At 31.8% G+C, this 27,667-nt stretch overlaps 2 protein-coding genes across 6 annotated transcripts in view; one reads left to right on the top strand and one right to left on the bottom strand.

Annotated features, from left to right (window-relative positions):
- Positions 1–1,018: 1,018 nt before the first annotated feature.
- The window catches only part of LOC132748577 (large ribosomal subunit protein bL28m-like), a 64,011-nt gene continuing 37,362 nt past the window's right edge, over positions 1,019–27,667 (top strand). Inside the window, exons 1-5 of the mRNA XM_060738183.1 lie at positions 1,019–1,203; positions 7,049–7,205; positions 7,725–7,862; positions 8,920–9,061; positions 9,481–9,624. Coding sequence (XP_060594166.1) covers positions 1,164–1,203; positions 7,049–7,205; positions 7,725–7,862; positions 8,920–9,061; positions 9,481–9,624 — 621 coding nt within the window. The 5' untranslated portion in view covers positions 1,019–1,163. The remainder of the gene's footprint in view (positions 1,204–7,048; positions 7,206–7,724; positions 7,863–8,919; positions 9,062–9,480; positions 9,625–27,667) is intronic.
- LOC132748575 (uncharacterized) overlaps positions 13,116–27,667 on the bottom strand; it is a 32,574-nt gene continuing 18,022 nt past the window's right edge. For 3 of the 5 annotated variants that reach the window (XM_060738178.1, XM_060738179.1, XM_060738182.1), the window contains exons 2-3: positions 18,269–18,354; positions 13,116–16,113 (exon numbers count right to left, since the gene is read on the bottom strand). In XM_060738178.1, the coding sequence (XP_060594161.1) occupies positions 13,687–16,113; positions 18,269–18,354 (2,513 nt within the window). In that variant the 3' untranslated portion in view covers positions 13,116–13,686. Of the gene's footprint in view, positions 16,114–18,268; positions 18,355–18,715; positions 19,036–21,280; positions 21,416–27,667 lie in introns of those variants that run through there. The other 2 variants (XM_060738181.1, XM_060738180.1) reach the window with 2 other exon arrangements.

Raw genomic sequence — 27,667 nt, 5'->3', positions numbered from 1 at the left:
CTTCTACCCACATATGTTTAGTATAAATAATTAGTATTTTAGTATAAACTGCTGCCTACATCATTTAATATCAAAATACTGCTGCCCACATATGTTTATAGTAAATACTGCTACCCATATATGTTAGTAGTCCGTAAATGCCTAATTAGTTAATGGTTTTTTAAAACTTTTTTTGTAATTTGTTAACCAAGTTCTGCTGCCCACATTTTTAATATTAAATACTGCTCCCCACATACGTTAATAGTAATAACTGCTCCCCACATATGTTAATAGTAATAACTGCTGGTAAATTTTGCTGCCCACATATATCAATAGTAAAACTGCTGCCCACATATGTCAAAAGTAAATATAGCTGCCCACATATGTTAATAATAAATAGTGCTGCCCACATATGTTAATAGTAAATACTGCTTCCCACATTTTTAACATTAAATACTGCTACCCATAAGCTACTAGTAAATACTGCTACCCACATATGTTGGTTTAAACATATTTATTTAAGCTCGATTGCGAAACAAGTTCTTACAACTTATATTAATCACTTTCGAGTCTGCTTCCTGGAACCAACCAGTACTGGTGTCATATGAAGAAACATGGTCATGACCCGAGTAGGGCTCGAACCCATGATCTCTGGGTTGAGAGGCAGACACCTTAACCACTAGGCTACCGCTCCCCTTATATGTATGTTACTTGTTAATACTGCTGCCAACATGATAATAGCATATACTGTCCACATATGTTTCTAATTGGTAAATAGGTAATTAGGTGATAAATTTTTTCATAATTTGCAAACCGACTTTTCCTACTCACACAGTCATGTTTATTGTAATAACAGTTGCCCATAATTATATGGTAATAATAATAACTGCTGCTAAATACTGCTGCCCACATATGTTAATGCTGACCATTTATGTTAATAGCAAATATTGCTCCCCCAGTAAATACTGCTGACCACATATGTTACAACTTGACATAGAATTACGAAAAATAAAAGTACGAAAGTTATATGTAGTAAGTACAATCTAATATGGCTGCGCCCATTTGAGAAAAAAAAGGCATTTGACATTCACAAAATTCACTAACATACTTGATAGATGTAACTTAAAAACAAATTTATTTCAGTTAAAATCAAATAAAACATTGCTTGAGATCAAGGAGCAGCGATGCCAGTTAAAAATTACTTCCCTGTTTTCCATAAATTGAGTAAGTTTTCTAGTGTAAACGGTGTAGTAGCCGGATAGTAAAGTTTACGGATATGGTGTTGTTTCCATTGCAAAATAGTTATAGATAATCCAATATATGCATGTAATTATATTTTGTTACAGTCAAAACAAAGAAATGTGTAATAACTTTCCGCCGTAAAAATCTATATATTTACGAAACTCTTATCAAGGCTGTGAGCATTTCTAATCGAAAGTTCTGGGTGTCTTTTGAAGAATTTCCTCATCCATTTGTTTGAAGGCCCTTTCTGGGTGTTTATAACAGTATTTCGACCTGAGGCCATAATTACTTCTCTTGTGAGGTTTCGAACCATTTTCTTTGACAGAGGAAATCCTCTTTCAGACATGTAAAGTATATAGGAAACAAGTGTTGCTTCCTCCTCTGATGGTTATTATTGGTGTACGTCCAAAAGAAGTATCTAACCCTCTGTAACGCCCTCTGGTATGGTCCTTCAATGTGGATTGAGGAATTCCATACAAGTGGGATGCCTTGTAGACAGATATCCCCTCTTTACTGCGGCCACAGCTTTTGCCATCTGACCACTATCGTGAATTTCTGTTGTCGTGGCATTTCTGAATCAAACAATGAACAAGTTGCAATAGGATTTAAATCATTATTTATAATTCTGAATGGACACCACGATAATAAAGCAGGATAAAAAGGTGCGGTTTAGATATTTTTAGTTATTTTTTCTGTGAATTGTTGTAAAATAGTTTTATTCGGGTTTATCTTTTAAGAAATAAATTTGTTTTAAAACAAATAAAGTCACAAATTCACATTTCTAATGACTATCTACTGCTGAAAGTACAAAAGAACAGGGTATACTATGTTAATATGCATTGTAGATGGAGGGGGTCCGTATAAATCCATGCTGTTTGTTAAATTTCAACTGTGAATTTTTATAAGAAAACATGAAAATACATTGAAATTTGATTTCTCTTCCTTATTAATAAAAAAAACCTTAAATTTTTGCCTGTTTAATGGCAGATATTGTATGTAAAACAAGACAACTCGAGATCGGTACGGAATTTATTCAGACCGTCGTCTGCTATACCGTGGTCACGTGACTTCGACGGAAGTGAACCGCACCAGGATAAAATCGCGATTAATGTAAATAAAAGAACCGGTGACCTTAATTGGGTATTCTGTTAAATATTTTTAGATATTCGTACAGGAGTACTATTTTACGCCGAGCATTGGTATACGCCGAGCATTGGTCCACCCACTCTATAATTATGAAACTGTACATGTGCATATAAATTATTATGAACACGCCTTCATCCAATTAAAAAGTTTATGAGATGGAGTTAATCAAACACGATTGGCTAGGGAGTGTCTGACAATTGAATAAATTATTTTTGATTGGTCTTCAGTTGGTCGGCGCTAAAACATTGTGCATATCATTAATCAATACAAATATCTTAAGCCTGACATGAGAAGCTGCTGCTCTGAAAAAAGATCAGATATGCTGGTACGAGGGTTGTCCCAAAATGTCATAGACTATATTATTTTCTCTTCAACCTGACGTCATAACTTAATAAAATTTACCAGATATCTTCCTTGGTCATTTGTTAATTTAGCTACTTAAAGTCATTAGCCAATATATTAGGTAACGCTTTTTATCAGGGTTTTATATTAAACAGTACAACATACCCGGAGCACGATAAAATATTGGTCAGTGTTGAGAGCATGCTTCTTAAAATAATACCTTTAACTTCTAGCATAAAAATAATTATGGGAAATACATTCATGTGGAATTACGTCATTCATTTTTATGTCATATCACCAACAAACGTTTATGTAACGTTAATTTGAAAAAAGTCTGTAGCATAATACTTAACAGCAGTGCCATTTTAAAAATGCCCAAAATGCCGACGTCAGATGAAAATGCGGCGCAACGCAATGTCATTGAATACCGTGTTAAGTTGAAGAAGTGTCCAGCATTAATTGACAACATGGAGAACATTATATTTTATCAAGATAATGCACCTTGCCAAAGATCTCAGGAGACACAGATTGAGCTTGATGTGATAGGTTTTCAGAGACTTCTGTACGCCCTAAGACTTTGCAGTGTTTCCTTATTTGAAATCACAATTACTAGGTCACAGGTTCGAAAACTTCAGCGAACTCTGCCAGGAAACTCAACTCTGCGTGTGTTGAGTACATTGAAGAAGGATTGTTTTGAAAACGTTTATGATAAATGGGTCGCCTCACACTTACAGTGCATCGCGAAACACAGTGAATACTTTAAAAAACATTTTAAAAATCTTATAACGTCATGACGTTTATGACGGCGTGCGCCGGGTATGTTTAGGTAGCATTCTTTAAATTTTAAAAACTTGGTCAATTTTGGAGGAATTTTGATTTTATTTCACATAGACACACATAAAAGGTGTATTGACTTTTCCCTAGCTGGAGGACTCTATTGTATTATAATTGATTGAGTAACAGACTTTGTCTACGATATTTTGGGACAACCCTTGTATATGTCAATGTACTTTGTCTTAGCGCCTGTTGATACTTTCTTTTCGGCGTGGATATATTGAGAAGGGTAAATATTTTTAGCTACTGTGTAACTATAACTTCAAGTGAAATGTTTTTTGCTAATTGCAAAATATGATTTTCCTTTACTGTATATCAGCCGCTGATTAAAAAACTGAACATTATTATCGAACATCCCTGGCAACATTTGCATTCGACCCTTTTTGATAGTTTTTTTCTTGAAACACTATGTCTTTGTTTCTCTACTAATCAGTTCTTAAATATGAGCCAAAATCACCGCTAAAGAACACTAAAAAAAGGCCCAAATAATAAGATCAATAATTTTTAGTAGAGTCAATTTTTGCAACTGTTTTTGGTGGATATACAGTATGTATTATCAGTTGTGGGAACAAGTAAGTTAAAAGGTATAATATTATACCTTATTCATAATATTATATCTTATTTGAATTTTATGTTCATTTTAGGTGTGTGCCCCATTTTTCTCATATGACCCCCTGTTGATGAGTTTATGGGTCCAAAGGTCCCCCTTGGAATTCATTTTAGATTGAACACTGGAACATAATTAAATAAATAAAAGATTTGAATACATGTACATTCTTTCCAGATTTCTTCAAATCATACCCCTTTACTAGGTTTTTATGCCACCGCAGCATCTGCAATGCGGTGGCATATAGCGATTCACCTGTGTGTATGTGTGTGTGTTTGTGTGTTATATAGATTATATAGTGAATATATATATATATATATTAGTAGAACTTAAAAAATCTTCTTGTGAAAAACCACTGATCCAATTTCAACAAAACTTGGCAGGATTGATCCTTGGGTGAAGGGCTTCCAAAGTTGTTCAAAGAATTTCATTCCATGCAGAAATCTGGTTGCCATGGCAACCAAAAGGAATTATAAGAATAAATTTAAAAAATCTTCTTGTAAAGACCCAAAAGGCCTAGAGCTTAGATATTTTTCATAAGGCATTGTCTGGTAGACCTCTACCAAGATTGTTCAAATTATAGCCCTGGGGTCAAAATTGGCCCCACCCCGGGGGGTCATTGATTTTCACTATATGTACATATAGTAAAAACTTAAAATACCTTCTTGTAAAGACCCAAAAGGCCTACAGCTTAGATATTTTGCATAAGGCATTGTCTGGTAGACCCTTACCAAGATTGTTCAAATTATAGCCCTAGGGTCAAAATCGGCCCCGCCCCGGGGGTCATTGATTTTCACTATATGTACATATAGTAAAAACTTTAAATACCTTCTTGTAAAGACCCAAAAGGCCTAGAGCTTAGATATTTTGCATAAGGCATTGTGTGGTAGACCTCTACCCAGATTGTTCAAATTATAGCCCTGGGGTCAAAATCGGCCCCGCCCCGGGGGTCATTGGTTTTCCTTATATGTATATAGTAAAAACTTATAGTAAAAACTTTAAAAAAATTTCTTCTAGCAATTGACAAATGCTAGAGGTTAGATATTTTGCATGAAACATTGTGTAGTGAACCTCTAGCAAGATTGTTCAAATTATAGCCCTGGGGTCAAAATTGCCCCCGCCCCGGGGGTCATTGATTTTCAATATATACATATAGTAAAAAATCAAAAAATCTTATTGTCTGAAGGTACAAGGCTTAGAGCTTTAATATTTGTTAAATGATATCATCTATAGGTACTCTACCAAAGTTGTTCAAATTTTGCCTCTAGTGTCAAAATTAGCTGAAATTTCTGAATGGGGGAAAGCTACAGCTTAGATATTTGACTTGAAATGTTGTTTGGTGGAACTTTATCAAGATTGTTTTGAATTAAACCCTTGGGTCAAAATTTTGCCTTGACCAAGGGGACAGTGACCTACTTTCTGGTCCTTTGATGTACAGCAATGAAATTTTGACCATGTGCACAGTTTTAGTTGTAAAATTGAACTTTGATATCAGGTGACCTAGATTTTGATGATGTGACCTACTTGTCCTTTGATGTATAGCTATGAAATTTGAACCATGTGCACAGATTAAGATGTAAAGTGAACTTTGATATCAGCTGACCTAGATTTTGACAAAGTGTCTTACTGTGTTGTCTTTTGATGTAGTCATGAAATTTAGGCTGTGTGAAATATGACCTTCACCACCAAATTCACTAGACTCAAGTGCATTGATATATTCCTACTCTGATCTTTTATTGGATTAACAATAGATTTAATCACTAATCTGATAATAAGAATTAGATAGGTCAGGGATCTATGCATTATGACAATCTTCAATTGTATAGAAACAAAAAAAATCTGTTCCTACACTACTATTTAGTGTTGTATTAATGCAGTGGCATAGCATTTTTCTCAAATGCAATCTTGTTTTTTAATGATTCCCGTTTACCAGGTTTCTTAAAATTATTGAATTTTTTCTCCAAATTATGCCCCTTTCAAAATTGACTTTAACTTTTTGTTGTAGACATATAGCAAAACACTTGGACAAAAACATCTGACAGAAACCATAGGTTTATTAGCTAAATAATTAGTGCATTGTTAATTGTTGTTTTTTTTTTTTCTACCATATTTGTTCCGTTGATGGCATTGGGTAAAAATTTACTGTGTCTCTACTTTTACATTAAACTTTTTTGACAAAAAAAAATCAACATATTCTGTTCATAAACTGTCCTCGTCAGGAACTGAAAGGTGTAGACTTGATATTTGAAATGTAGCATTATTTTGGTGCTCCTTATGAAAATTGTTCAAGCTATAATTCATGAGTCAAAATTGGCTTTGCCTTTGAAAGTGGTCTCTACTGTGGTTACACTGATATAGCAAACATCATAAAATATCTCCTATTAAAGACCATACAGGCAAGACACTTTAAAATGGTGCATTGTTAAGTGGTTTTTTTATCAAGTTTGTTCAAATTTTCCCTCTTAGTCAAATTTGACATTGACTGTAGCTAAATTTGGATACATGAACTTTGACCTTGAGTATAATTATGTGTCTATGTCCTAGTGATCTACTTTTGCATTTTTCAGGCCAGCTATAGCTTTCAGATTTAGATCGTTTGTACAGTTATTTGTGTAGAATAAATATTGACCTTGGATGGATGACTTTGAACTTGACCCAGTGACCTGATTTTTGGAATTTTTAAGCGATGACCCTCAAAATTTGAATCTTTTCTTTTAATGGTAGTGAAATAAGAGACATCATGGCCTTCTTGTTTTCTCATCACTTATATTTACAATCATGTGCATGTTTTAAGTGGTAGAATTATTATTCTATCATGTTTGCATCATGTTTTTTGTTTTCAATACATTTACATCAATTAGATGTATAATATATCTGAAGGAAATCTTTTTATTGTAGAATCTGGAGCATACTCGTATGTTTGGACAGATAAATGTGAAAAACTTTTACCAGCTCATTACAAACAAAGATGTCTAGATTACATGACAAAAGACCCAAAACCAGTTCATTGGAGACCTGACACTACGAAATATAAAGTTGATGAGTATGGCACAAGGTACGTAAAATTAGTGATGGTAAAATTTTGGCTGTAATTTTAATACTAGTAATATTTGTAATGTGTCTGAATGTGAATAAAGTATCACTAAGATGTTATCATTATTTTATCATGGAATGGTCAAGTAGTTTCTTTCTGTTTAAAAAAATAGTTGATGACAATGACTTTGTACATATCATTCATATCACAAGTTAATATAGAGATAAAGGACCATAACTGGCATTCAAGTATTAAATTTTTATAGGTATTGGTCCTCTGTGCCAACATAGTTCTTTTGTTAGATTATGCTGTTGTCAGAAAAATTATTACATATTTATATGTTATGCTACATAATCACTAAGGCTTTTGATGTAAGTTTGAATATAGAAATCAACTTCAGTTTCAATTTAAAAATGTATTGTTTTATTTAAAAAGCAAAACAAAAAAAAACATACAAAAAACGATTCTACACTAAAGTCCTCATCAGTAGAATTTTCTCTATATTTTAGTGTTCACAATATATACATATATAAATTACAGGCTCCCTATCCAGAATCACCCGATCCATGTGAGATATCCAGTACAGTGTAACTATGGGTTGTGGGGCGGTGAAGGAGTAGTAGAGTACTGGGCCAAAGTTATCAAAAGTAGAAAATATATACATGTGCATTCTCCATTGTAAGTTACATCAGATTAGTGTCATCATTATAAGCTCAACTATTGTATTTATATAATAGAGATATCCTCCTTACTCAGGCATCAGTATTGTCATCTGCATCATACTTTAGATTAAGTTTTTCATCCACCCACCTTGTTTCCTATACCCTTTAAGGTATTGCTTTGAAACTTTGTATACTTATAAATGACCATCATTCCCATTTTCAGGCAAGAGGAAATAATTCTGTCATTGATTTTAACAAAATTATACCCCTTTTTCAACTAAGAATTTTGGTTAAAGTTTTCCGTACGTATATTTCCTATACTCTTTGAGGTATTGCTTCAAAACTTAGTGTACTTGTTAATGACCATCATGCCCACTTCCAGGCAAGAGGACTTAATACTGTCATGGATTTTGACAAAAAATATGCCCCTTTTATGACTTATATTTTGTTTAAGGTTTTCGTACAACCCCAATTATTTCCTATACCCTTTAAGGTATTGCTTTGAAACTTTGTATGCTTGTAAGTGCCCATCATCCTCACTTCCAGGCAAGTACATATAATAGTTGAGCATGCTGTCTTATGGACAGGTCTTATTATTGTCTGTGTAGTGCAATTCATTTGTAAAACCTGGTATGATTCATTCCTAATATACTTGTAGATAATCATTACATTGGTGCTCGTGCAACAGTTTAAGTAATCTTTGAAGGATCTTTATGAAACTTGGTTTAAATGTATTTGTTTGTGATATCTGAGCCATGTTCTATATCATATTTATATTATTTTAGGCTACTTGGAGTTACTTTAAATTAATGAAACAGCTTGACTGGTGTTGATTGATTTTCTTTATCCGTCTTCGAGGATATTTATGGAAGATATCCACAATATTTGTAAGTTCAATGTTTCAGCAAAATTGATAAGATAAGCAGTCTTGAGTTAGGGCTTTTGAATTACTTAAAATGGTAAGTTAGGTTTTAAAATCCATCAACATGGTTATATGGCAACTTTTAAACTTTACTGGTGGAGAAAGATCTTATTGCTATAAAACCTATGTGCTTTAATGTGTTTTCTTACAGGATTGCAAAATACAGTGTACCGTTTCTGGTAGATCGGGTATTGTACAGTGAAATACTGGACAAATGGTTCAAAATTCCATGTACAAACAGAGCCATGGACTTGATAGATGATTCCTTTGGTTTAGATTATTATATTCTGCAGGTATGTCTTAATATTTCTATATCACTATTTTTTATGAGATCGCCTGCCACGAAAATTTGGAGGGGAATATTAAAATGGCACAGTCTGAAAGTCCCTTCATTCACACATACAAATGAATACTTTGAAGGTTTTGGAAACAAAGTTTACAGTTTATAATATTTTAATGCTATTCATTTAGGCAGAATTCTATGTGTCTTTAAAGACCAACAGGGAGAACAATAGAGTAGCCACAAACATGTAAGTAATGTGCATGTATCCTTCAAGATCCATATTTTCGAATCTGTCAGTCTAATTTTAATGAAAATGCTCTAGAAAATACTAAGTATAATATTGATGTCTAATTTCAATGAAGCCCACTAGAAAATACTAAGTACAATAATGATGTTAAATGTTGTAATACATTGCTCTTGTACTGGTAGACCCATGAACGTGATCTCAATTCTAAACTGGCAATGGATCTGAAGCGGGAGATGTTACTTCAACTTTGTAAGGATGAAGAAGATACGAAACTGCCTGAAAAAAGGAAGACAGTTCTTCAGAGATATAGCCAGTTTATCATACCTGTAAGTTGATTCTATATTTTTTACATGTTTTTTTTTCAAATTCTTATAAGTGCAAGAACAGCCCTTTCAATACAGAAATTCCTTACTTTTAATGCAGGTATCAAAATTATGTAAATAATCTCCCACCTTAAGGGAGAACTAACATTTGGTGTAGTCAGTATGTATGTTATGTTTTACAATTTGACAACTAATACCAGAGTTATGACTCTTGACTGTCAAAATCAATAAATTCTATACTTTGACTCTTTTATGACAGACAGTTACTACACCCAATAATGATATTTGTTTAGTAAGGATGTTGTGCACATTGATGTTGTTTATTTTGGTTAAATTATATGCCCACATAACAACAGGGTATAACTAGAATCAGTGTTTCCATCTGTCCAGCTGGTTTTTGTGTTTTGTTTGTCAAGAACATTTGGATAGTTTAATAGATGAATAGATCTTATTTAGGAAACATGAAGTGCCCAAGAACCATAACTCTTGCATAATTTTGGAATTATTGCTCTTTGTAATTTTATACGCTTTTTGTTTGTCTTGGCTTAACTACAAAAGTTATGAAAGTTATCAACTTGAAACAAATAATAATATTCATTGAAAAGAAGTGCAATATCCAAGAAACATAACTCTTTTATATATTTTTGGAGTTATAGCCCTTTGTAAATTTCAAAGTTTATTTTGTTCATGACATAATTTGAGGTATTATATTTTCAATGTGAGGCTTCATAGATGAATAGATCTTACTGAGAAGAAATGAAGTGGCCAAAAGATCTCTATTTTTTTTTATTTTTTTTTTGCAAATCTGGAGAGTTATCTCTCTTTGTAATTTTTTCATACTTAAATTTAGTTTAGAGCTTATCTGAAAATAAATATGATATATCAACAGGAAATTTCATAAACATTACTTACATACTAGCATGTGTGGAGTATTTTAGCAAGAAGGACAGTGGCCGTTCTAGTTTTGAATATGACCAGTAACTGACCCCAGACACTTATTTAGTCAAAATGAAAACAGAAACTTATCATTTCTAAAATTTCTCTCACCAAAAAAAAAAAAGTAATATTTCTATTACATGAATATTAGTACCATTCAACTTCTTGTCAGAATTTTTTTTCCTTTGGTTGAAAAATTCACTTGATGGCCAAAGATTTAATGATCATGGTCATGACTTAATACCTGAATCTTGCTTTTTTAACATTTAATTTATTGTGGATATTTATTACCTAATTACTGTGAAATTTTAATTTATTAAAATAGATATTTCTTGAAATACTTTGAATAAAATGTGGATAAAAAATCTATCTGGCCACATGATGGACAAATCAAATCTTTTTTGTATTAATATCCATGCATGATATGCTTGTAGCTCAGACATCAAGGTTACTAGGTGAAGAGACATTTTTATAGGTCACATGTAATTTGATTTAAGAATACTAAGAGTTCTCTAAGCATTGAAATTATTTGTTTTAAATACTGATGTCCCCATTTGATTTGTTAATTGTACAAAAAAGCTATTTGTGGCTGAAGTAATGTAATATGATAATGACCAGTGTTTTTAGTGTTAAATAATTTAACATTTTATTTACCATACAAACTTAAGTAAAGGGAGCTTACTCATGTGTTCTTCATAAATTGCTTTATTGAGTTACTCCCCTTTGACTGGTATTGTAAAACTATCCTGATTGGGATGTTAAAGAACTTTACAATTGTAGAATGTATTGGTAAAAAAATTTGACATAGTCATATTTTCAATAATGAAATTTAAATCAATGTATAATTATGAAATATTTTGATGCAGCAGTATTAGTGGTTTCTTACTTAATTTAGAAAAGGCCTTACCCATTTGATTTTGGTAAAATTGTTATTTTTGGGGGAAAACTGCAAAATTTTAAAGAGATTTTCCATTTGGATGTGGCCTTTTATAGACATGAACAATAACTAATTGTTTTTTCTTTGATCAGTAAACAATGTTTATATTTTATGAGACTTGTGTTTCTCCATGGTTTTAACTTTTATCATGTATTTAGGAATACATACTGTATAACCAAATTAAAGTGACATTATGCCCATCCAATGGTATAAATGAAAGGTGAAAGTTAAAATAAATTTTTCATTTTGCCATAATTCCTTTTAATATAAAAAATTATTTTACAATAACAATAAACAATGCATGGATCCAAATTATTTTTTCGTAAATATTCATTAGAATTTACCTGTAACGGTCAGTTCATAAAAAGAGTGGGGCAGTCTTTTTATATTTTAGGCAGATTTAAATTTTATCCTTAACATTTTCCAATATGAATTGTTGGTCAATCACTATTATAGCAGTCAATATTTTGAAATATATAGTCAGTTCAGCTCAACTTGACTGCGAATATGAGCATAATGTCACTTTAATAGTTTTAACCTTTTTATTATTAAGTACATTTTCTTGAAGTATGACTTTTCTGTCAGTTTGCTTAATATATTAAGGCCAACCATAAATCTGACTTGTACATTTTAGAAAAAGAGTTGTTCAATAGATAATTTTCAGCTTTTCTTTTTTCAAGAAAAAAAAGGTAGAGCTATTGTCATAACAAACTAGCTTTGGCTTCTATCATGGTTCTCTTTTTTGATGATCAATTTCATAAACTTTTAAAACTTTTCACTTGGTATATTATCAAGTCATGTTCACCATAAAAATGTGATACCACTTAAAAAGGGCAGGCGATTATAAAATTGAATTTTGCAAAGTTGTGTCCTGTTTTAGATTTCTTTTTGCCCTGGAAGGACTATTTCTCAAAAACGTTATTCACTAATACTGTGGAATATTTTTTTGCTTAATTAAAACCATATTTCAACTTTTAAAATGTTTTTGCAAAGGTGCATTTCTCAATAAGTAACAATGTTACAGAAATTAAACTTCAAATACTGAACTATCAAAATGGGAATAAATTAGTAAAGGGCAGATAACCCTGAAAATTGTTCTAACTTGTTGTTATTTCCCTTTTGGTACTTGGAACATTTTCCTATCCACTTGTATCTTTAAAGATTATTCACTTCAATACATGTGCACTGTGAAAATGGGAAAATTGTAAGGACTTGAAATGTGGTAAAATAAGGAATTTATTTACAGCTCATCAAGTTTCAGCTGAAACTGCTATGTCATACAATGTTTGTGAGATTCACCTTTCACAGAATTGAAAATTCTTCACCATGATTTATTTTTATGGGTTGACGGGAATTGACTGTTTATTGGTAAAACAGTATCAGATTATGTGTATAGCAGTGACTTAGTGGTTAAGATGTCATCCTCTTGGTATATAGGTTGTGAGTTCAAGCCCAACTTTGGTTACTGAGGAACCAGTCCTGATGAGACCAGGAAGCAGGCAAACTCTATTAGGTTTAAAATGAAGTATTTTACTCCACTTCTGCCGTAACAGACTTGAAGCAGACTTGAATAAATCAAGATTTGCAAATATTTACCATGAGAAAGGAAGAAAACACAATGTGAATTTCATATATATAATTATTTACTCTGATCTTTAACAATATACAGCAGCACTGCAGTAATAAATATTCATGTAATCATTTGTCTACACATATTACAATTACACATTTATCTTTACACATATGCAACTACTAAACAACTGAACATAAGGAAACAACATAAATTATTACGATTTCTTATTCTTTACTTTAAGATATACAATAAAAACAAAATGAAACTAAATTGGTATTTTTTTCATTATCTTCTGATCTTTACTTTAAGGTATTAGATAAAAACAAATTGAAAACTGAAAATTTCTTTAATAATAACTTAAAAACTTACAAAACATTGATTAAAGTTTTAAAAAAATTTATTATTTCCCTTTTGAAATTTACAAAATAAAACATAAAAGATATTAATGTTATGTTAATTTAAAACTGTGAATGGATTAGTCAATATTCAGCACTAAAATTCGGTAAGAATTAGAGTCAAATGCATAAACAAAACTGAACAAACATAATTTGCATCATTGCACAGGCAATATATCAATAATACTGTTCATCATTTATCAAATAACATATATACAACAATTTTACAAATTTGCAAGAGTTTGAATCTGTGGTTTCCCTGAGCGATCTCTCTGTCTAAAGCTGTCACTAAATTTCTTAAATTTACGAATCACAGCTTTTTTGTCCATAACTTTAGCCTCACTCTGAAGATTGGCAGTGCCATTGGATGGAAATAACTGACGTTTGCTTTGTGTCTGAATATTTGCCCCTCTAACAGATTCTTTTGGAGTTGATGTTTTCATATCGGGAGTTTTGCTCTTACGTCTAAATCTGAACAAGTTTCTGAGAGGTTGAGTTTGTTTTGGGACCTTAAACACTGCACCTTCTGTGTTTGCTGGGATTTCAATGTTCTGAACTTTGGGGGAATTTTGAGGCACTGGAATATTTCTGGGTACGAGTGTGACTGGTGGAGCACGAGTGTTAATGTTAGAGTCTGAGGATCGTGCGTCACTGGTAGTAGAACAACTTACACGTGAACTACTACTGGCATTGGTTCCTGGGGAATTGTATGGTGCGTTAATACCACTACTACATACACTAGTGGGACTGTCTGTAAGAATTGAGTCAACATTAGCACTTCCATGAGATATTCCGCCTGCATTAGGATTGTCATTGCTTGAGCTAGATTTTCCCTGAACGTCGGGACGTTCCGACATTGCTGTGATATCATCCTCACTTATACTACAACTAGAGTCATGAACACTTACATCGTCATTATTATTTGATGTGCATACACTGGTAAGATCTGGCAAAGATGCCCTTCTTGCCTCCATTGATGAGCTCCCACTTGATTTGTCTTGTAGTTTGACACGCGTGCTTGAACGAGGAATAGTGTTTGATTTTGGCACAGCACAGGTGGTTTCATCACATAAACTTTCAACAAATAAAATTCCTTCCCGGCAAGTTTCACTTGGTTCAATGGCAGAGACTGATTCAAGAATTGTTTTTGAGCATGGTTCACCAAGAAGTTTATGTAATTGATGATCTTGGCATTTAACTTCACAGTCACTATCTCGAGAACTAATACTCCCACTACGAACACGCTTACATGGTGGCAGAGGTGGTTTATTGGAGGTTTTCCTGGCACTATTAGTTACTTTACGCATATAAGATTCTTCCAAACTAATATCCCTATCTGAGCCATTGTCACTATCATGAATAGACCAGGTATAAACACTTTCACAGTCATTATCACTATTGAGATTTGTGTCACTATGATGTCTGATGACAGAAATTGTTGGTTCACCAACATATGGAATTGCTTCAGGAAGATCATGAATCATTGTAGAGTTTGCCATTGGAATTGATGAACTACGGTGCTTGCTACCACTAGATCCAGCCGAGCCTGATGAGAGGAACGATTCATTAAGCATTGTTGAACAAGCACGAGGATTAGAACCATTTGTACGATTCCTACGACTACTACCACTTGAAGACCCAGAGTCACAAATCATTGTTGAGGAAGCTTTTGGAATAAGTGAACTTCCTCTGTGACTACCACGACTACTGCCAGATGAGGAGAAACTGTCATCAAGCATTGTAGAAGAGGCAAGAGGTTGAGATGAGCGTTTTCTGCTGGTTCTTGACTGACGACGAGTACGTTCCTTACGTGAATGATGACGTGAAGTAGGTGTAGAAACATAGTCAGAACCAGAACTTGTTGATGGTGGCGGTAATACAGGTTTCACAAACACTGGTTTCTCTGGAGAAGATTCCTTGCCTTCAACATGACGAGTCAAAATGTCTTCAGTCACGGCACAAGGAGCACCATCTGAGGCGCCCCCAAAACTAGCAACCATAGAGTTTATCTTTCTCTGACGATCAAGAGTAAAGTCTGAATAATACTTAAGTCTATACATAAATTCCTTATCAAGGTCATAACACTCAGGCACTATTTGATTGTCTGAAGATTCATCTGACTTTGGGTATCCGTCAGAAGACGACATTTTGTGTGAGCTACTGCTGGATGATGATGTAGAAGTTGTAGAATCTGTTGGCGAGATTTTCTCTAGACTTGGAATAGCCTCAATCACAGGTGTGTTCTCATTAGACTCATTGTGAGGAGAATCTAAGTAGTTAGAGTTTCTGTCAACAACCAATGTTTTGTTGGAGAGGGTAGAAATATCTAGAGGAAGACCATCTGTTTTGTTGACGACTGCATCAACCATGCAGTCGGGGAACATCGAACGTGACTCGTCATCATCGCTGCTGTCTGACAGAGAATATGTTGTTCTTCCTGGCGTCTGCTTCAGGAATGTAGGAGTTTCAAGATTTGTGACGTGTGTCAGTGACCCTGAGGTTGTCTTTAAAAAGGAAGGAGTTGATGGTGGCGCCATAGTTCCAGAGCCCGTGTCTGAGTCAATACCGCAAGTTTCTAGAAGGTTATGGAATTTTGTAGCAATCTCTTCAATCTCTGATTGTAATATCTGTTCCTGCTGCTTTATGCTGACCTGAAAGTAACAAATACAAATATATAAATATTGCATTTTCAAAAAAATTATAATTAAAATCGATGATATAAAAACTAGTATTTTTCCGTACCTTCATGGCCAAATCTGAATGTATTAATGAAAACTAGCCATATGTGGGTTTTAATATTTTGAAAAGATTAAATGTCAAACTGATCCCTTTTTTCGCTGAAGGCAGGACTACAGACTATATGATTAAGATTATTTAAAGAGCAAGGGTTTTTCTGTAATCCCTTCAGTGCATTTCACATAGGATCATGTTAAACTGACCTGCTTCTGATTTTATCTGATTTCCCTTCTGAACCTATTTTAGTAGCAGATTAGGTTTCTTGCATAATAATAATAAGCAATGAATAGGGGGAGTCATCAGTCTACCAGATTGCCAATAATTTTGTCAAAAAAGGAGAACCTGTGTGTTAAAAACCCTTAAACCCTTTTTGCCAAATCGTCAGTCTCATTCATTCATTGCCGTAAATCTGCCTGCTTGGCAAATTGTTCTTTTAATCCCGACTTCCGCTGATAATTTAAATTTAATTTCATTTACCCGTTCTGCATTAAAATATATTTTTTAGAGCCTACTGAACTGTTAATTTCAATCTGATATCAAAGATGACCTGTGTCAACACCTGTTTCTTTAACGAGGATCAGAAATCGTAAAAAATTATTTAATTCAAAACGTTGATCTGAAGATTCTGCACATTATAATTTTTCGTTTAACAAAACTGTTTTACAAAAGGTCATAAGGCAAACACAATTGGCTGCTTAAGTTTGATTTTCCCACATTAAGTGTTTTTTTACTATCTTGACCTAGCAGCAATAAATCCCTAGACTGGCCAGTTAACTAGCTGGATCCCTTTAAACATTCACTAATTTATTCATCAGCATATAAATTTTATCCTTTTCCAACCTTTTGCTTTTCTTTAAATAGCACATAACTTGTGCGAGATCAAAAATAATTTTATTGAAGTTGACCCTAGCTTCAATTACGATGATCAACAAAGTGACCATTTTGTTATCGGTGGTCATCTTCACACCTGAGGTGACTCTGACCACTGCTGGACCAATCAGTGTAACCAAAGAGTGCCCTAATCATTTCTGTTAATTTTTCCAGTGCGTTGGGCACTTTAAAGCTTCATTTCATAATCTCTATTCCTCTAATGATCACCTGACAACAGTCTATCCTCAAAATTAATTTATTGAATGCCGAAAAAAAAAAATGTTTTTAATCATATACTGAAAATGTAAAAAAAATATTTTGCTAGCATTTCTTATTGAATGAATGACAACTGAAGTGTTCATAAATTATTGTGGACTTTCAAACATTAGTTTTTTGTTACTGATCAAAGTACGCCTTAGATCCACACTTTTAGATAGATGTTGCCGGCCTGCAAAGTTTTCAACTTCAGTAAGTCTCAAGTATCTTAACCAATAAATTTGTTACCTTTCCTTTCATACAATGCCTAAACACTTCAATGTTAAATTAGTGAAGTTTTGAAAAATTCAAGACTTTTATCTGCTGCAGCTGAGATGAAATATCATATTAATGAAATAATTAAATGTTAGGGGTTAGGACCCTTCACTGAGAGTAGTCTAATCAGGAGTTGATTAAATAGAGGCTGCACTTAGGGGTCAGCCATAATTAATTATAACTGGCTGACTTCCTATAGGGAGTTACTTATTGGAGAGGCTGGTGTAATAAAGGAAGATAAACTCTTAACATAGTTATCACTACAGGAGGTTATCTATGTAAGAAGATTTAATCAGCAGACAATCAAATTGTACAAGGTAGAAATAATTTGAGAAATATTTCTTATCTATGTGTGATCTGGCTACATTAAAGGATGAAGGTGACATAATATTGGGGAGAGATAAATTATTAATGGTTCATAAACATATTGTTGTTAATTAAATAGGTATGTAACAATAGATACAATGTTTATTGTTAACAGTTAATTAACAAAAAATGGCCAGATTGAAACAGGTTGATAAACTTTGAACTTTTAATCACTACCAGTGTATTAATACTGAAACTTATTTGACAATCTGAGAAATTTAAGAAATAAGTTAATATATCTGATTTTTTTTTATATAAAAATCTTTATAAAGAAAATAAAAATATTTAAAAGTGTGTACATACCATATCAGCTTGAAGCATGAGGTACATCTCGTCAGGTGCCATTGAGTCTCCACCGTTACTTGCCATGCTACCAGACTGTAATCGATCTGAAATTATACAAATAATTTGTTATTTCTTTGCTGTTATTATAACATTATTAATTTGCTACAAATGACTTAAATGATAATTGTTACAATAAGATGGAAGTAAAGCAGAAGTTATCCATCCCAAACTGTTCTCAAGTCATATGAAAATAAAATAAAATTGTTTCTTGTTTTAATAAATATACAGACATTTTTTTTTAAATATCAAAATTATAAAGTATTTGTAATATATAATTATCATATAAGAATGAAAATTTACTGGATTTTAAAAAAATAAAATCCCAATGTCACATAACACTTTCATAGAAGTTTAACATAAACATAAACTCCTCACAATATATCAAACCAGTAAAAAACAAAATACCTGTATCAATAGCAACAATAAATCCATCTTTGGTCTGAGTATATAATAAATTAACCATTTAGAACAGTTAGTCAGACCTTTGATCATAAACAAATCACCACACACATATATTTATGTCACTGTGGTATATATATAAAATACCACAAGTCAATTTTCTTTCTTTTTATCCTTTTAAACTTTTAGTCTTACTGCGTCAACAAATTTTATCACTATAAAGTGTCAAAGTCATGAATATTTTTTATATATAGTCCAAACTTCTTAGATAACAGCCACACTGTACAGTAGAAGAGGTATGAATGATCCCTTTACACTGGGCACACTTCTCACATCAATCAAACACACCTCTTTTCATTCAACCAGGTACTCTAGTAATGTATCCTGTTCTCTCATTGGTCGATTTACTACACCCCATTATACTGTAACTGAAATCTGATTGGCTAACGGATAATTTCATTTACTGATTGTTATGATGTTCACACAAGGTTTTGTATTATGTAATAAACATTGATTGTATACCTTTTGATCTTAAATGTAAATTCTAAGATCAAATGATAAATCCAATGTTTCCTTCTTTACATGATGGGGTATTACCTACAGGCCTGAGGTTAAATCTTGAGATTCTATAAACTTCTTAAAGTACATTTAATTAAATGGCCATAGCAGCGCACGCCAAACCTATTAACAAAGTGGAAATTCTTTGCCTATTAAAATCTCCAATGAAGGTGAACAAAATTGTAATTACACCTTGTGAAATTCTGCCTTTATTTGTAAAGCTGCAGTCCTATTCATTTCTTCACTGTGTTTCATTGCATTTTAAACCACATTCTATTCACCTTATCGAAAACAAATAAAATTGGGAAATATAAATTGCCAGGTTTTAGATTGTTTTATGAGACTTGTGACAATGTTAATGTATTTTGTCACAGCACTAATACAAGTTAATGGTTATCATTTCCTTATATGAGCAGATGTGTGTGCTTCTTAAGACAGCATGAACATTCGTGTAAATTTCACATTGATTATTGAAGATGAGTTATTGATGTTTTGTAAAGTGTTTGATAAAGGTGGAAATTGATCCTTTAACATTCACATAAGATGCATGAAAATTAGTGTGGTTTTTATTTTTAATATAATTAGATTACTCACAAAACAAGCTATTCATGAGGAAATGAAGAACTGAGTTACATAATTATTCATTACAATCGCAGATCGAAACTTGTTGAACAGTATTAAGATCTGTTGCTTTAGAAATGATTTTCATCAATTTACTATGAATGGAAGACGTGTCTTGTGTTATTGTAATATCTGGGACCAGATGGTGCATACATCATCCGGGTATGTCACCTCAACGACGGGAAGGTCTGTCACCGAGCCCAGTACAATTGTTACCAAATAAAGGCCAAAATTCAATCACAGACTTGTTGATTTCATTAACCTTTCTGACCTTAGGGTCATCGTGTTTTTAAGCTCAAAGAAACATTGAACACTGGCTGTATCATCTGCTTGATTGTGCTTAAAAAATCGTATTCAATAATTTTCAATATTTATTTCGACCTTTTAATTTAATTCCGACCCCTTGTATAATTCAATCGGTCTAGCAGAATTTTTGAGGAGGTTAATTGAAAAACAAGCATTTATAGAAAATAATAAGATTGAACTGAAATTCAATTAAGCTACAAAAACACGTCTAATGGGTTTATCAAAGACATTAAAGTAAATTTGTTTTAATGTAATCTAAAACAGTACAGGATAGTGCAATTAAGGTGTAAATGTTATCTTTTAATCTTAATTAACTTAACCAAAATCTAAACACCTCTAAATCTTAAGACCCAAGTATATATAAAATGTGTAAACAAAATGTGTGATAGAAGGATATAGTCCAATTTCTTGTTGTTTTTATAAGTTAAGAACAGCTGTACCCCAGGTGATTTTCCAAAAAGATCCCTAAATATATGTTTAATAGGAGATAATCTGGGGCTAATCCCTCACATCCTTTAGTCCAGAGACAGTTTGATAGCCTTATGTTCAAAGTCTTTTCAGACACACTGAAATGGCATGGCTATGTAATAAATTAAACACTTAAGGCAATTTTAAAAGATGTTTCATGAAAAAGATACATTTAGTTTCTTGTAGTGTCAACGTAGATGACACATTGACTTCCTACATCTGTTGTTAAGAAGGATATATCGCTTTTTTTCCCCTTCAGTTTTGACAAATGTTACATTAAGTTTTACCACCCATATAAAGCTAGTCATTGAGAGAGGTGTAAGGTTTAATACCCTGATCACTCCACCTAGAGCTACTTTTAGCACCTACATTGACAAAGCATGTTGCACACATATACCCACCCACTGGGCTTTTTCTTATTGAATTAAAAAAAAGAAACATTAATAATAATTGCATGAAGCTAACTCGTCAACCAAAAAATCATCTATACGCCTTGTTATTATGCAGTCAATTTACTACTCATCACTCTTGACAGAATCAAATTGGTTCTTTTCAACCTTCTTGACATGATATTTATCAAGTCACAATTAAAAGACTGCTAAACATAGAAATTTTTACCTGTACTTTCCATTAATAATCCATTGACATTGTCCATATATAAAGTATATTTAGATTTAATGCAAATTTTTAGACTGAAAACGTTCCCACAGAGGATCTAACCATGCTTTAGAAATGGCAATAATTACAGGTTTTAACTTGTGTCTATAAAAAGGACAAAAAAATTGTTACAGGCATTGTTGCCAATTTAACCCCATCATTTAGATTTATCTACATAGTTTGTTCAACAGACATTCAATCTAATTGAATATGATCTAGCGGAATTTAATGCTAAACAATAGCCTTTTGATGAGTGTCGAACATAATTGGTATTATCTAAAAGAATAGGGTTTTGAATAGAGACAACTACAAACGATACACAAATTTCATGGTGATATTTAACTTCTGTAAAGATCTGTTACATAGATTTTATAGATATCTCACAGTAACTATGCTATAAAATTTAATTACTGAATTTTTATTATTCCAAGTCTTAACATTGGATTTCTTTTCAATGGAAAGGATTTAAACGCAGAATGAGAGAAATGAAATTATTTCCTTATGTTGTTAAGTAGATTCTTTTCACAGTGAAACAAAATTTTGACTTTTCAAATTTAATTAAAGATATTTAACTTGATAAATTTTCCAGGGGCCGTTTTCTTTCCCACAATGCACTACCGTGTAGAATCAGGCAGATCTAGAACACTTCAGTCTTCTATTACTTTATGATAAAAATGTATCAAATTGAATCTGTTTTAACAGATATGGAAGCCAAATTGAAATTCAATGCTAAATTTTTTTCAGATTTTATCGAAATGGGAGGTACCTATTCAGGTCATTAATTCGGAAGCAAAATAGATTTAAACTTATCGTGTTTCAAAATAAACAAAGTAATATAATTCCTGTTGATTTTTTACTGGTCATCATATTGTTGTAAGTTCAACCATTGTTCAAAAAGAAGAATTGAATTATCGTGCTCCTCATTTTCTCATCATTGCTATGGTAATTATTTTGACTAACTCAATCTTTTGTCAAAAAAGCAGTCTATTTTCTGATCCATACTGTATTTCATGTGTAAAATAACACTGACAATTATCTTAAAATAAAATTCCTCATTTTGAATTGTATTTTTTGGGTCAAATACAATACTTATTGCTGAAATATGAACTATTTTATTCTTACCCTCTGACCTGTAGTAATAAACTAAAGGACTCTCCTCCTTTCTTATCATTTTCTTTCCTTTTATTTCTGTCAAATTACCTCTCCATAAAATCATTTTGATGTATGTTAATAGAGAAAAAAACTAGCACTAATTTCAGGTCATTTAACGCTACTTATTTATACTGACTGGTCATTTGAGCCTTAATTATCAGTTGTTTTTTTGAGTAAACATCTTTTAGCTGTTTGAGTAATTGCGTGACATTAATTCTTCATCATCATTAATGACATTCTGGCCACTTATTACTATAATGAATGATGTGCTTTGGTCAAAATTTGTACCTTCTTTAAGGAGGTGATTAAACATTGTGTGACAAATTAACAATATGAGGAAAAAAATGCACTCCTTTTTTTAAAATGAATCTGCAATATTTTTTCATGGTGTCACTTTAAAGTCCAACCATATGCTATGACAAGTATAGAAATAAAGTACTGTCCAAATATTGAGTTAAATAGGATGAGATTAATTTTTTACCCCTAAGACATTGATTAATTCTTTAGAAACAAGAATTTATTGAAATCTTTACGCTGAAATTTAGGGAAAATGGCAGATTTTAGAAATGTAAATATTTGGTTATTAGCATGCCTCTTGTTATCTCTATAAAATGTGAATGCCATTTTAAGGGGATTTTTTGGCAGTGACATGTGAAAAAAGTCGAACAAATTAAATCTTTTTAAGTGTAAAAAGAAAATTTAAAACTAATGAAAAAGACATTGACTGTATAGAGCCACCCAGTGTGAGCACATCTGATCTTAAAACAACACATTACAACATGTAACAAGGGAATCAAACATGAAAATAATGACCAGGACTGAAAGTGGTGGTGTTTGAAAATGCATTATCACCACTATCAGTAGCCTGGGAATTGTTGATTTTCAAGTTGATATAGCCCATTCTCAAGTTGAAGGGAGAAATGTCACAATCAAATCTCAGTATCTTCTTCATCTAGTTCACATCAATGGTAATAAATCAACAAATCAAAACAAAACTATCACTGGTATAACAACTACTACAAGTCCTAATCCAAATACAGGCTATTCCCAAAAGTACTGTCAAATATTTTTATTGTTTCCAAACTTTTCAAGTTGAATTTACCAAATTCTTCATAATGCTCACTTTCACACAATTTTCATGTTATAAATTTTTACAAACCAATATTACAAGTCTATTTTTACATAAGAAAGATTTAATTATGATAAAAACTAACCTGCACAGTAATTTTGATAATATTCTATAAGCAGAATCTTCAAATAGTTCATATTAGATCCATTTGTGTTGTATAATTCCATTTCCAGTAATTGTTAACTTAAAGATTTTTTTTTAATTAAACAACACAGTTAAGTACTTTTAAAACATATCAAGTAGAAAGATGCTATCTTTAGCAATATTCAAGAATGAATGAATTCCCATTAGAAGTCCTAGCTAATATATAGCCATATAAAATCAATTAGTGAACACCTATTAGCATGAATTGGTGCAAATTGAAGTTTTAATTAAGTACAGGATATATTTACTAATTATACAGTATCATTTCTTTGTATATGAAGGAAGAGGATAATGAGTTATCACTTGGAGTAAATTTAATTGTAATTAGAAGATAGCACAGGAAGATAAGATTTATTCTTCAATTGATTAATTGGCTTTTAATTGATTGGTTGAACAATTAAAATATAAGACTTTTGATGGTAACTTGTCATAATTCTGACAGGATATATCACAATATTGCACATGATACAAAGAAGATTTTGACACTGTACAATATGTGCCTATTTTGGATTAAAACAGATTAATTTTTTAAAATATATTCAAATACAGAGAACATGAAAGAAGAAAGATGAAAAGAAGATGTTAATGGATTTCACAAATTTCATAATGTACCCAAGTGTAAAACATAACAAGATATTAAAATAAACCTAACTTTTCCCATGAAAATATATCAGATTATTTTACTTAAATGAAATGCTTATGTAATACAGTATTTGAAATATGCAAAATCATGAAGTTGTCATCAAATGTTATGAAGCTGTATTACAACTATTCTCAATTTGTAAACAATTTAGATGACAGCCAATTAGTTAATGCTATTGAATTCTTCAATGAAAATATGAAATCTTAAGTTGAATCTAAGAAGGTATTTAAATTTTGAAAAGCATAAAATTGCTGAAAAAGGAAACTGGAAGTAAAATAGCTTGTTTTATTGCGATACAATCATTAAAGATCAGTATCTTAAATTGTTTAGTTGAATTTCCAATAAAAAGGTGTCCCAAGGATCTGAAATGGTGTACATGTCTTAAAGCTATACAAATATTTGGGAAAAATAAAATTGTTTCTTTAATTTAGCTTGCAATAAAAGTTTATCTTTATTGTTTATCTATTGCCACTGGGAAATGGGAGGAAGTGGACTTGTTTTCCCATGCAGCTATCCTTGCCAACTTGTGGTCAAAAAAGATGTTCTTCTCATCATGAACCCTGAGGATACACTTGATTTTTGTGTTATTAAATTTACAACTGATCAGTATGATAACTGAGCTTATCATTTAAATTTCATGTTTTACAATTTAATCTTTCTTTGAAGTCATTCTCTTCTTCATTTATCTGAATTTATCAAGTATTTTCCCCCCACTTTATTTTGATACATTAATATAAAAGGTACAGTTATTAAATGTATAATAGTTTTCTCAAATAAGATCTTGAAAGATGAATCTTTCCCTCAGATACTCTTAAAGATGAAAGAAGTTATGCATCATTTGCACATCACATTGAAGATTGAAATTTATTGCAAAAATATTAAAAAAGATATTCAACTACAACTTAATATCCCACAAGTCAAAATACACACTTACACAAACCAAATCCCAAAATTCTAATTATTTAATGACCTTTAAAATAGTGAAGTCTTACCCTTGTATCTTTGTAGCACAGCCAGTGCATCATAGGCCACTTTTAGAGCTTCATTATGACATTGCCACATTAATTGTTCAAATAATTCCCTCTGACTCATTCTCTCTCTCTCATCTACACTCATCTTCTAATTCTACAGATTCAAACTTTACAATTTTTGCAATATTGTTAAAGGTTGTTTTTTTTTAAAATATCCGTTCCAATGAAGATCTATACCTTTTGATATCAAAGTTAAGTGTATTGTATTTCATTTATTTTGTTAAAAGTATATACTATGTAAAAATAGATAATTACAAGTAGTAGTTCTCAATGTAGGTGTGCTCATCATTTAAATTTAATTAATTAGTTAAATGACACTGAATTGGTAGGTAAATTGAGTAGTGATTTAACACAGTCTTAATTGAAAACCAAGGTGTGAAAACTGCTTTTGTCTTTAGAACATCAACTTTGGATACCTTTAAGTACACATTTAATTCTATCTGACTTTATGACAAATTTGGATTTTATTAATTGAATTTCAACAAATGTATTATTATTGAAATTGGAAATTGGAATTTCAACAAATACTTGTTCTTGAAATATTCACTCAAGGTATAATGGATTTCTATTTCTATTATTTAACCAAGACAGACACCATTTTTGACACTGATAAAACATTTTAATTTTTATGTTGTTTTACAAGGGAATTTATTTACTATTACTTGAAATGGCTTTATACCTCTTTTAAACTGGTATTTAAGAGATAAAAGAAACACTTCCAATATTTATTGTGAGATTTCACTTATGTTTACCTTCTTCTTACTGACACCATCCTTATTGATCTTAACTAAGTAGATAGTCTCTTTTACATTATCTTTAATGCTTTACATTTGAATTTCAATTAAAAGTAGCATTGTAACAATTTAAATCTTAAATTTGTAGTGTAAAATAGAAAAAAACGAAATCATTGAAGAACACACCAAATGACAAAAATTGAAGATGTTGCAGGCTTATTGCAGCAAAAAGAGATTTTCTTTTCTTGAATATTTGGGTGAAATTGACCAATTGTAAGGTAATTTATCATTCAGTTAGTCACATCTCCCTATGGTCTAGACCCTAATCATTCTAAATTAATTTCTTTTCAATTCAATTAAGATGGTCAATTAAGTTTCAATCAATTACAACTGTATAACTTAGGAAGGGCTTATCAGCTATCAGAACAATCAGGGAAGTTGTAGTCAACCTTAAATGACAAATTTGAAACTAACTGATTTATCAGTGATTGGATTTAACTTAATATTTCAACAAATTTGCATAATTTTGTTAGATGTTGTAGTTAATTGGTAACATGTGAAAAACATGTGATTAATACAATCAGGGGTTCCCGCACTTAAAGTCCAATTAAGTCTGTTGTTTGCATGTTTACACTAAAATTGGTAGACATACTAATTTCCATGTCTCCATTTCAAATATAGGACATACGTATTATTGCCAGTTACAAGTTTTGATGTATCTTCATTCTTCAACAATGTCTTTAACTGGCAGAAATCCGGAAATGGGACTTATTAAATAGACAATTTATTTCATTGTTTTAAGGAGGTGTTTATTTCAATGTCTGTGTGTTGGTTCACTCTTGTCACTTCAATAACTAGAACAAACAACATTATCTTTATTAAACACCAACTATAACTCACACTAAACACCACTTGTGATTTGCATGAATGTGGAGAGGCATTCCCATTGAATTTCCTCAAGATAATGTGCAAATTTTACACCATTTTACAATGACTTACCCTAATCAATGGCCATAACAGAACCATAAAACAGACTAGCACATCCATGAAAATTTCATAATGTTCTTCAAATGTTATCACAAAGTCACATAACATTACACTCTTCCAAATCATTGTCTGATTTAACAATTATTTTAACATCTCTACTTATTAATCCCCTTTGAATAAAATTCAAGATTCTAGTCTAAGACACTGTATTTTAATGTTTCTAACCGATCCTTACTGACTTTTGTTGCTAAATTTTATCTTAAACTATCATGGATACTGTCTCAACTACTGGCCAGGCTTGTTAGTTAGCAATAAAGTACAGGACATCAAAGGGTCAGCAATTATGGACATTATCTTTTAAGGGTCTTGGTCAGAAGAGCTGTGCTTAATGTTATCAGATGGGTATAAGGGATCTTGAGTGGTCCTCCATGAACACCTAAAGTTCCTAATCATGTTTTACTGTGGTAACAGGATTATGCTCAAGTTATCTTCTGTTGTTACCTGGGTAACATGCAAGTTGTTACATAA

Source organism: Ruditapes philippinarum, unplaced genomic scaffold (genome assembly GCF_026571515.1).
Source record: "Ruditapes philippinarum isolate M1 unplaced genomic scaffold, ASM2657151v2 ctg1019_1_1_1_1, whole genome shotgun sequence".
Classification (NCBI taxonomy): domain Eukaryota; kingdom Metazoa; phylum Mollusca; class Bivalvia; order Venerida; family Veneridae; genus Ruditapes; species Ruditapes philippinarum.
This window is presented reverse-complemented; position numbering and strand designations above follow the sequence as displayed.